Source organism: Palaemon carinicauda, chromosome 3, assembly GCF_036898095.1.
Source record: "Palaemon carinicauda isolate YSFRI2023 chromosome 3, ASM3689809v2, whole genome shotgun sequence".
Taxonomy (NCBI): domain Eukaryota; kingdom Metazoa; phylum Arthropoda; class Malacostraca; order Decapoda; family Palaemonidae; genus Palaemon; species Palaemon carinicauda.
In genome coordinates, this window is record NC_090727.1 from 180,388,002 (window position 1) to 180,400,208 (window position 12,207).

The following is a 12,207-nucleotide window of genomic DNA, read 5'->3' on the forward strand; positions in this document are numbered from 1 at the left end:
GCCATCCCTTTACCCCCATGGACGTACCGGTACGTCCTTGCAAAAAAATCCTATAAAATTTTTTCATATTTTTTATAATTTTTTGAGAAAATTCAGGCATTTTCCAAGAGAATGAGACCAACCTGACCTCTCTATGACAAAAATTAAGGCTGTTAGAGCAATTTAAAAATATATACTGCAAAATGTGCTGGGAAAAAAATAACCCCCTGGGGGTTAAGGGTTGGAATTTTCCAAATAGCCTGGGGGTAAAAGGGTTAAAACTGCCTCCTGTAATCAAGATATTCCAAAATACGTTTTAAATTCTCCTGAAGGAAAACAAAAGAATGGTCATGGAAGACTTGTAAAAGACTATCAAACTGGACTGAAAAGTGATAGATGTGCATGTCTAAAAATCAACTTTTTGCAATTTCCACACTGAAAACAGCAAATGTTTCTGAAAGTAAAACACTCCTCATTAAACAGCATTCTAAAAGCCAACTATTAGTAACCCTACCTAAGAATCAGAAAGAGATCAGAAGGTATATCTTGGAAGACATCCAAGACTCGGTCATGAACTTCCATAACCTGTTTCCTGACTTCTTTCTTCTCCTCTTCTGGTAGCTTATGAAAGTCAGCATGAGATATGTACTTTGGCCCCTTTTCATCATAAAATAAGTCAAAGACATCACTGACAAAGCCTCCAGGTGGAGAGACATATCGCTGGACGAGAGCAATGGAAAACAATCTATAACCCGAAGCTGAAATAAATCAAAGATTAAAACTCTTTGGCCAGGTAGTTTGGCTAGTAAGGTTATTGTATTTCTACATACAAATGCTTCAAAGAATGAAAGATTTGGAAAAGATGATAGCTGGCTGTATATACTGTATATTAGCCTCTCCCTTGGTATAAATAATCCTGTGGTAATATATGCAACAAAGAGCAGATTGTATACCCATACAAAACTACAACAATTGTATAATGGCATCGATTAGCATAATTTCCCTTTATTCAATGCCAAATCTGTAAAAACCACAACCTTAGACATATTTATTGCCAATTTTACTTCTATGAAATTAAAAATGAGAATAGTGTGAAGAGGAATAAAGAGGAGTTCTTACAAGAATACATAACCTAAACAGTAATAATTTCCCACCGCAAAAGATAACCAAAATCCTAGAAAGATTCAGTATTCCAAGTTTGAGTGATAAACTCCTACAATTACAGGAAGGTTAAAATTAACAAAAACTTACAAAACACACAAAGGGCAACTCAGCCAGGCATATATATTTCAACTTCCAGCTCCCCAGCATATAGAAATCTCTTAATCTACACAAAACCATATTATACTGAAGTAAACCAACTCTACTTCTAGCTACCTACACGACTTGCATCAAGGCTATTATTCCAAGGAAAACAGTTACTATACATGCTTTAAAATATACAAAACCTGAAAATAAACAAACTATCTTATACCTTAAAACTAAAATCAGTTCGGATGGCAGATTCTCAAATGAGCTAGACATCTTCTCACGTGCATCATCCATACGCGCCTGCATTTTTTCTCTATCTTCCTTGGACAACTTCTTCCAGTCCTGCCTTGTGAATTTCTTGGGGCCACGCCGTCCAAAAAATTCATTTTCAAGTGCGCTAGATCCTACTGGTGCTATATAACGTTGAGATACCATCATAGCGAAGAATCGGTAGCCAGGTGCTGCACATGTGTAGACGATGTTTTTATGAATTGGATTTAAATGGTTACTTCAAAATAAAATGGGAGGAGATATTATGCCCTGAACTTACCTTATTGATCTTGAAGAGCATGAAATCTGAATCATTTAAAGTACTAGAGTTAGATTTAAAGTACAGTACTGTGTATTATGTTATAATCTAAAGGACACCAGCGTACATAAAACACACAGAAGTTTCCAAAATAACACTTCATATTTCATACAAACTGACTTCTTATGATATAGTGAGATACTGGCTCTCTATATATCCTAAATACAGTACTCCATCCCCGGAAAGGAAAGATGAGATGATCCTTACTACACTTACATTCTATGGAATTTAGGGTACTGATAGGTAAAGTCTCTCTCTTTTTTAGTTTGTCTGCATTAGCACTCCCATTATAAGCAATAAACTTGTGCAAAAAAAAAAGGATTTGTTTTTATCTAAACTATTTATTATGATTTAGCCAAAGCAGATGAGTTGCTATTAAATTTCTGAATTATTAGTACTGTATAAGCAAAGCTGCAACTATAGCTGGAAAAAACAAAATTTTACAAGCCCAAGGATTCCAATAAAGTACCCAGTAAAATTGAAGTAAAGAAACTAAAAATTATGAATTTGGAAATATATATTTATTTTCCCTAACTATATACACACCTTACAGTGGAAATATATTTCAGTGATAGCTGAAACTACCTGTTAAGCTTTTTGCAAGGTATATCTAACCCCCGTTAGTTAGTAGAGGGAGGATTGGGGGTATACCAACCACCAAGCTCACACCAGCGCACTAGTACAGTAACTGATTGTCACTTTCCGGCAGGACTTCCTGGGGGAAGGTGATGACGGGACCAGGATGTGTAAAGAGCTCGTTTTGTATAATTAGGAAAAATACAAATTATTAAAAAAATTTGTCATTTGTTCTGACACTATATACAACCATTATGTTCTCTACAGTGAAGACTCACTCTTAGATAGGTGGAAGGCCAAAATTTAACTGGCAGGTAACTGACCCGGGGTGTTACTCTGTGCTTCGTGCGACCTGTTTAGAGACACCCTGTCAACTTGTTAACTCTGAACATGATTTGCCATCTCTACAAGCCTGCTTGTAGTACCTGCGTCACAGAGAAAGTCTTTTTTGAATGCCTGGGATATGCTGACACACTTGACGTCGTGAGCTCGGGGGTTGACAGTTGGAAGGGTTAGAGCCTGGTTATAGGGCTCATTCAATCACTTGCCTAATCCAGGAAGAGATTGAGTTCTTTGTTATCTTCCTCTTGACCCTTCCTATACTCATGAAGAGCCTGCTAACCTAATGGCAAGCTCTAGAAATTCTTTGAATGTATTTCCTCAGTGCCCATACAGGGTAGAGTAACAGCTGATCTGGGTCATCAGTTACAGAGCAGACTCTCAATCTAGAAGAGCCCTAATCTAGGATCTGCTACAGCCAGGTTCTGAGTCTTAGCTACAAACTCAAAGACGAAACAAGATCACTTGCCCCCATCCCTTTGAAAAGGTGATATCGTATTTCAGACCATGTAGCTCACTGAATCTTGCCGGAGACCAGAGCTAACAGGATAACAGTCTTCAAAGTAAAGTCACAATATGATGCTTGACGGAGAGGTTCATATGGCTCAGAGAATGTAGTCTAGTACAGTAATACCTCACAGCACGAAATCAATTCATGGTGGAGGTGCTTTCGTTTCGTGAAAATTTAGTGTTATGAGTCACAGTTTACATGTAAATCGCCTAATTCGTTCCAAACCTTACAAAACACCACATTAAATTTTGTAATAAAGCTACAGTAAAACCACAATGATACTGTACAGCAAAATGCATTTGAACCATTCAATATACCTAAACTAACTGTTAATACCTGTAAATTAAGTTGTTATTATAATATAATGCAATAATAAATGGAAAATAATACAATACATATAAAAATAATACTGTACATCTACAAAATATACAGTACCATATGTACTGTACTATTACAGTTACCCTTACAACAGAGATAAATTTTCTATTGTGTGAAAAACTATATTTCTTTAAATTTTTATAATAGATGACTATTTTATTCTCAGCCTGGGTGGCAAATTTCTTTTCTTATGACGAATCATTTTTCGTAAATAGTAAAAAAAAAAATCTTCTCATCTCGTTTCGCAGCATGCAAATTTTGTAAGCAGATTTTTTCGTGAAGAGCTATGATTGTACTTCCACTACATTCTATGGAGGAGGTCTGACTTCCAACTGAGGGCAGGTGGACTCCAAGTTCCTTATCAGGAGAGAGAATTCCATCAAGGAGGAAATGTTAACTCCACTAAGTCTGAAAGTGAGACTTAGGCTGAGCGATAGCCTTTCACCGCTGAGACTGAGCAGAGTTTTTCCTCCCTGAGGTACTACAAAAACTTTGCTATTGTTGGAATAGTGGCACTGAGAGGAGTGATACCCTATTCACGATACCAACCACAAAAGACAGACCACATTGCCTGATATACGGAAGCAGACGATTTGCAGAGGTATCCTGCCTTTCTTTTCTCAACTCATCTCGAAAAGCCCCTCATGTGAGGAGTTGCTGGATAACCTCCAGGTGTAAAGTGATGGAATCACTTGGAGGAAAATCTTCATGTATGTTTGTCTGAGTAGATCAGGAAGTGGAGGGATCTCCCTCGGTGGCTCTTTGAGCAGATGCAGAAGATCCAAAAACTCATCTGCATGTTGCCACATTGGAGCTATTAGGGAAATTGAGATGTCTTGCGATGCCCTGACCTTGCTTAGTAGCCTCCTTACTAGGCAGAAGGGGGAATATGCGTAGACGTCTAGTTTGTTCCCCCAATGTTGGAAGGTGTCTTGCCAGAATGCCTGAGACTCTGGTACTGGAGAGCAGTACACTGGAAGTTTCCGGTTTAGGGATGTTGCGAACAGGTCGCCTGTCGGCGAACCCAACAAAGTCAAAACTTTGTGGCTATCTGATTTTTAAAGACCATTCTGAGCCTACTATCTCAGTCCTCCTGCTCAGATTGTCTTGCCCGGGATGAAATGGGCTGTTAAGGACACTGAGTTGTCTTCTGTCCATCTCAGGATTTCCAAAGCAAGATGGCAAAGGTGCTGTGAAAAAGTACCTCCTTGTTTGTTTATGTGTGACAATACCTCGTTGTTATTTCTCATCACCACCACAAAGTAACCTGAAAAGAGCTGATGAAATTGTTTGAAGGCTAGAAATGATGCTCTCATTTCCAGGAGGTTCATGTGGCACTGTTGCTCTACTTCTGACCAAACCCCAGAGACTGGGAGGTGCATTTGGGGGAGGAGAGAGAAGGTCTACTCCCATGAGCAGATCAGGATCTGACACCAACTAACTCGGGTCTCCCTTTTGCTCTAACCCTATTGGAACCAAGGTGTTCAGAGGATTGAGATGATTAGACTAAAATGTCTTCAGCTGCCACTGTAGAGCGCGAATGTATAGGCAATCATAGGGGACCGGCTTCTCCAAGGAGGTCAGGTTCCCCAGGAGCCTTTGCCAAAGAAATGCTGCCAAGGCACACGGCAAAAGAAACGGGTGAGCCAGTTGTTTTATCCTCTATATTTGTTCTTCGGACAGAAAGATTTTGCCTTGTTTGCCCATGATCTTCATTCATAGATATACTGTACAATCTCTTGCATAAGTTGCAAGAATGATTTCTCAAAATTTATCACGATCCCCAGATCTCAGCAAAAGGCGAGAAAGTTCTCCCTCGAGTCTCCTAGATATAAGACAAAAATGCCGTTCTTATGAGCCCAGGTGGACATTAGGGTAAAGATCCGTGTGAACACCTGTGGTGCTGTGGACATGCCGAAGCACAGCACCTTGAATTGGTATATCTTTCTGCATAGCGTGAATCCTAGGTACTTCCTTAATGATATAGGAATTTGGATCTGCAAATATGCATATCTGAAGTCCAACGACATCATGAAGTCTTCTGTTCTGTCACTCTATCTGACCATCTTGGCGGTCTCCATCTTGAAAGGAGTATGCTGGAAAAACTCGTTGAGGGCTGAGTGGTCGATGACTGGCCTCCAACCTCTAGACGCCTTTCCTACAGGAAATAGATGACTGTAGAAGCCTGGGGATCCATCCAGGACCTCTTGGAGAGCATACTTCTAAAGAATGGTCTGGACTTTGGCCTGAAGGGCCTCTTCCTTTGTGAATCTCCTCATGCAGGAACTTGATATTGTAGGATGGAGGGTCAGAGGAGCCACTTCTACCAATTGCTCTGTAGGGATCCCCCACTGTGGACTGGTCAGAGAATGCCTTTCCTAGAGGGAATGTCCATGTTTCCCTCTCTAGCTACATCTGCCCCTCTTGGAGCTCGTAGGTCAAAAGGGCTGATAGGTTATTATTGCTGCGCTGGTTGCTTTTGTGACTGAACCCTTCTTGAAACCCTGGCACTTTGCAGGGATGATTTCTGCAGTGGTGGTATCGCAGAGTAAGGCAGAGAAGCCATAGCCTTATGGAGGAGGGAGTCTTGGCTAGCCTTCCTCCAGCTGTCTGCCACTGTCTCAATATCTTCCACGTTAAGGAGGGAGGGGCCTTCCATTCTGGAGTTGCATAACTTCATCGCCTCTCTACTAGGCATCTGCCTCTGGAATTTTGAGATGACAGCATCGAGTCTTCTCAATATCTAGTTGATCCACTGGTTAAAGGTGTCTAGTTTCAGTTCCAGTTTCATCAGAATAGATGCTCACCAAAACGTCAGGCGGGCAAGCCACACCCTGTACTGTGGTGCACAACCACAGCAGGGGCCTCTCCAATAAATGGCTTAGATTTACAGTTCTGAGCTGGAATTGATCTACAGCCATGCGAATGCTAGGCAAACACATTAACACAGTACTAGCCAGGAGGCTAGTTCTGTGGCAGGAACTTGACGTTCTGGCACCGAAGAGGAGGAGAGCATACATAGCCTCCCTCTTTTGGGCAGTGAAGAAAACCTAGTTCTTCCGAGATAGCCAACTGACCGCAACCAGTTCATGTTGGCAGTGTCCGCTGCAGAGAAGTTCACTGGCAGAGTTGCCAGCTTGTCCTGGGATATATTGTGGGTTAGTGCAAGAATAACTAAATCTAAGAGTAGTGTTTAAGGATCGTCATCCACTATCTCATAATACTTCCTCTGTTGTATGTGTGGGAGAGAAAGTAATCGAGATGAGTTCAAAGACCTGATGGACTGTGATGCTCCCGCCACCTGGGCGAAATCCCACTTCTTTGCCGCCTTGACCAGGCAAAGCTATTCCAGTCTTGGTGGGCCTAGGAGTATAATAAAGAGACCTGGAAGTGTCCTTGCCCTTTACTGAAACTCAATCTGGTTTACCCAAGGAATTAATTTTCTTGATGCAAGAAAGGACATGCAGAAATACATGGTCTGCATCTTTCTGTTCCAAGGGGAAGATCTTGAGGCTGGTGGATACAGACAGTATTGCATCAAAATGTTCTGATCCGTTGTCAAAGGGTTTTTTCTCCTGCGAGGATGTACCCATAGCAACCAAGGGATCGTCTCGGTTATCAATTGAAATCGTTTTAGTAGAGGAATTTGACCAAAGAGGGAGGTCGCTGTGCTCCAGTCTTACGGAGACAGAAATAGATGCCAACGGACCTTTCCCTTGAGCTGGTCGCTCAGACCTTGAGTGCCAATTCTTGGGGATGGTCTTCGTGTCCTTCCTTTCACGCGGGCAGATGTCAAGGTACGCGAGAAGGAAGGAACTCTCCTTCCTCTCTGCCTCCTTAGGGCCTGTGCTTTCGGAGCGAGCAAGAAGCAGTGGAGGAGCTGGTCGGTCTATCTCTAAAAGCGACAGCCTATAGTTTTCCGTGAATGAGACCTCTCTTGGAAATCTCGATCCTCTGCTCGTTTTTGGATGAACCAATTTCCCTGGTGGGGGAATGGCTGCCGTATGACCCCGTTTTCTCTCCTCCAGGAAGATGGGTATAACCCCCAACTTCTCCCAGATAGGATCCTGGCTGATAGCTGAGGCCTTGGTAGGCAAATAATTCTGATACCTAATGAATTTCTGAAAAGGCAGTCTGGGTACTGTAAGAGGAGGAACTACCTAGAAAAACTGCTACGGCTTAGGCAAGTAGGGCCTCGAAACCTTCAGTGGGACGGTAGGAATATCTGGAGGTGAAATAACATGGAAGAACGTTGGTCGTTCTAGAGACCGCCTGTTTCACTGCCTGCATCAGATCCAAGAACCATGGTACGTCCCTCGAGAACAGTAGTGGTCTCGAATAGGGGACTGTGGGGTGTTTCCTTGGCTTTGCTGGAGTGCCAAGGAACGGTAGAGCATGAGAAGATAGAGCCTCAGGCTCTTCACTAAGCTCTGTTTCCCTAGGGAAGCAGGCTACCTGGTTGACCAGATGATGTTGGCTAAGCCCCTTACCCTGTAAGGAAACTTGTTCGCCTTGGAAAGCAGACCGATGGTGCGGTGAAGGGTGATAAGGCACACTAACAGAGGCACCTACATCAGAGCCTAAAGGTAAGGTGTTGTCTACCTGTGCTTGCCTTGCCACCTGAGGTAGTGATTACCTTAGTGTATGTAGTCAACATTTTTTACATTCGTGAGTCAGGATGGAAGAACTCGCCATATTGAGCAGTGCACACAGCGCACACAGAAGAGGTAGTGCGCGTGCTATCATCAGGTAGAAGAGCTCGTCCGCCCGCCTCGTTAGGTCGTCGCGTGCACAACAGCACACAAAACTCATACGCGAGACTGAGATTAGCACACTCTCCAACTAACAAGTCATGGAGAGAAACTCTCAAGCTAGCCTTTTCCTTGGAAAGGGAAAAGCGTGCAACCTTCCTTTCCGTAATTGAGAGGAAGGACGAGCAACTGCTAAATGCAGATTCTGCCTTGCAAAAGGTAGAACCTTGGGCGCAAGCTCCTGAGAGCTTGGCAAAATGACGAGTGCTAGGCTGTGTCCTATGGACACGATAGCGATGAGCAAAAACTGAAAGCAGTCGTCTAACTCCATCGTCGTCAAGCTCAGAAAAGCTACACTTTGAAGAGCTAGAGTCCAATACCTTTCGGTGGAATCCCGGGGGGAGGGGGACCACTCAGGCAAAGCCTGTCTGACGCGCGGGCAGGAAGAACAATCAACAGCTGTGACCACTGTCAGTACCTCTTACCACAAGCGGGAAGGCTGATGAACAGTGGTTGATGGAGGGTAACTCTCACCTCTCACTTGGAAGGGCGAGTTGCTCAACACCTGGAGGTAGACCTTAAGACAGCACACAGTACACTCTGCTTCCACTCTCGCTAAGGAAACCCAGACAGAATATCCCCATCCTGAACTATCCTTGGAATGAAGCCAAAGTTAGTCCCAGGGTTCACCCGGGAGGTATCCCTCGACAAGTAACTCCAAGGAGTATTTGTCACAAATGCTCACATTCGCCCACTGAAGTAGAATGAACATTGGGGTGAGAAGGTGCTGAAGTCGAGACAGTCAGATACACAAGAGACTCTTGCGGTGCAAGACCTATGGAGGATCGAGGATGTAGATGGGGATCAACCCCTGGGGAGGCTTTAAGTGACCCCTGCATACCTAACCACAAGTCCTCAAGTAGCCTTTCTTTGCACAGAGTACCTGTGAACCCCAAAGAAGACCAAAGCTGATGCACAGCATCAGCGGAGAAACTCCTCAACAAAGGCGACCGAAGCGGCTTTGCTAGAGGAAGCAACAAAGGCTCCCGGAGCACAGAGATGTCCAGAAGTCAAATGGGCACCACTCATACTCAACAGACTCACAGGGGAAGCTGATCAAGCAGAGTTAGTGCAGAGAGGTCGAGCCAACGGAGTCCAATGGCGAAGTATTTTTCCTTTCGAAGATGAACCCGACAAAGAAGAATCCTTCTTTGCCTTATTCTTCCACCACCTTCCAAACCTCAGCCACTGGAATGACGACCACTCCCTACAAAGAGAAGCTTGTGTGTAAGAGTGACCTCTACATGCAGGGCAGAGACCGTGAGGATCAGTCTCCAATTCTGGGACAAACCCGCATGGTTTTTTTTGTCCCAACGGGCAAACAAACCTGAAAAAGAAAAAGGAATGGAAAGTTTTCAGCTTTCAGGCCAGTTCCTCTTTAATAATATTATATTACAGTTAAGAGGATTTTACCGGGAGTAAGACATCTTTAATAGGCGTAAATTAAAAGTGACGTTCAGTTACTAGGGCAGGTGTGAGTGAAGTGGTTGTCCTAATCCTGTTTCCCCCTTCGCAGAGAGTAATTACCTCACAAAAAACTTAATGGCTAATTTCAGCTATTGCCAAGAAATATGTCCACTGTAAAGAGCGTAATGATTTGTATATAGTGCCGGAACAACTAAAATACAAATTGGGTACATATATAAATAAGGAAAGTAAGATTTACAGTACAATATATACAGTACTTTATGAAGTGAGACTCATGTTAGTCCACTCAACAATGGAGCATTTACACAAATTTTGAGATTTAGTCCCACTGAATCTGCTATATGATTGAATTATTCCACAACTTGGTAACTATAGCAAAAATTATTCTGAATTACTGTTTGATACTGAACCTGGCATACAAAAAAGGCAATACTAACAGATTCAATTGCATATCTATTCTATTACTATCTGAAGAATAGTATAGTATGGGAATATCTGGATGCTAATGATTATGAGACATTAAAAGTCTTGTATATCATGCAAATGAGCCAGAAATTAATTTAAAGGTCAAGGATAAGTACTGTAATTCAACAGAGCCCTAGACTTGGTCCAACAACTTAATGAGTCAGCTGCTAAGACCAAACAGGAGGGTAAAAGAATTTTGAAATTTTCTTAGGAAAAAATTACCAGTAATTCACTGATAGTTGTTTAGATTATATAAGTGGAAAAAATGGCACTACTGTAAAATGATAATTATTCATACAGACATTTAAAAAAAAAATCAAAACATACAATATATGAGGCAAATAATTGATGCTGGCAAACAGAAGGCTAAATACAAAACTTGGGCTTCTCTACTTCCTGGGACCTTTGGATCTACTGCACAATGTTGTTAAGCAGACAAACTTTACATCTTACCATAAAATGGAGTCTATGATTCAAGGGCGACCAAAATTAGACTAAATGATAAGAGTAATAGGTTCGGCATAAACATGCAAGTCCTAAACTGAAGAACTCTCTCATAGTTTCTTGTCTAGAACATTGGACCAAGGTTGCTTTTTGACCTTAACAGGCTAATATTTGTTCAGAATTTAAGAACTATTGAAAATATACACTTTACTAGGTATTAGGTTGGCCAGGGCACCAGCCACCCATTGAGATACTACTGCTAGAGAGTTATGGGGTCCTTTGACTGGCCAGACAGTGCTACATTGGATCCTCCTCTCTGGTTATGGTTCACTTTCCTTTTGCCTACGCTTACACCAAATAATCTGGCATTCTTTACAGATTCTCCTCTGTCCTCATACCCTGATAACACTGAGATTACCCAACAATTCTTCTTCACCCAAGGGGTTAACTACCACACTGTAATTGTTCAGTGGCTACTTTTTTCTTGGTAAGGGTAGAAGAGATTCTTTAGCTATGGTAAGCAGCTCTTCTAGAAGGACACTCCAAAATCAAACCATTGTTCTTTAGTCATGGGTAGTGCTATAGCCTCTGTACCATGGTCTTCCACTGACTTGAATTAGAGTTCTCCTGCTTGAGGGTACACGCGGGCACACTTTTCGATCTAATTTCTCTTTCTCTTGTTTTGTTAAATTTTTTATAGCTTACATTAAATCATTTATTTAGATGTTGTTGCTGTTCTTATAATATTTAATTTTTCCTTGTTTCCTTTCCTCACTGAGCTATTTTCCCTATTGGGGCCTCTGGGCTTATAGCATCCTGCTTTTCCAACTAGGGTTGTAGCTTAGCCAGTAATAATAATACTGTTATACCTGTCCTTTCATACAAAAAAAATTACCACACAGTTCTAGAATAACTTTCAACTCAGTTTACTTTTTTGTTTTAATTTAGTGACTACTCTAAAGAAACTACAAATGTCTAACTTAAGCTAGATTACCATTACTAAATTTCTTCGCATTCTCAGCAGAAAAATACCCAATAAATAGTTAACAAACAATGACCTTTAACTTTATCATTAAAATTTTCTACATCGGCTTTTCCTTTCTGAGGTTGCAAGTCTTATAGGTTCTCTCCATTCTTCTATCTTTGGCATTTACATTTTAAATCTCAAAAAATTCAATCTTCATTTACTGCATACTATCAATTTTCTCAAGGTCTTTCTCTCTAGTCTGAACAATTCTGCTTACACCTTATCATCCTATATAAGTTTTACAAACTTGACTGCCACTTTAACCCCTCATAAGAAAGGACTTCCCACCGTATCCCAGCTGAATTCTCTTCTATACCTCATTCTTCAATTACTGGTAGCTGTACAACTTCATCCTCTTGCTGAAATTTTCACCTTAACTTGGGATTAATTCCTTAAGGCTAGCCTTTCA

At 41.7% G+C, this 12,207-nt stretch overlaps 1 protein-coding gene across 1 annotated transcript in view; it reads right to left on the reverse strand.

The window, feature by feature from the left end:
- The window catches only part of Adck5 (aarF domain containing kinase 5), a 231,500-nt gene that overhangs the window by 77,092 nt on the left and 142,201 nt on the right, over window positions 1–12,207 (reverse strand). Inside the window, exon 9 of the mRNA XM_068368059.1 lies at window positions 494–737. Within this exon, the coding sequence (XP_068224160.1) occupies window positions 494–737 (244 nt within the window). The remainder of the gene's footprint in view (window positions 1–493; window positions 738–12,207) is intronic.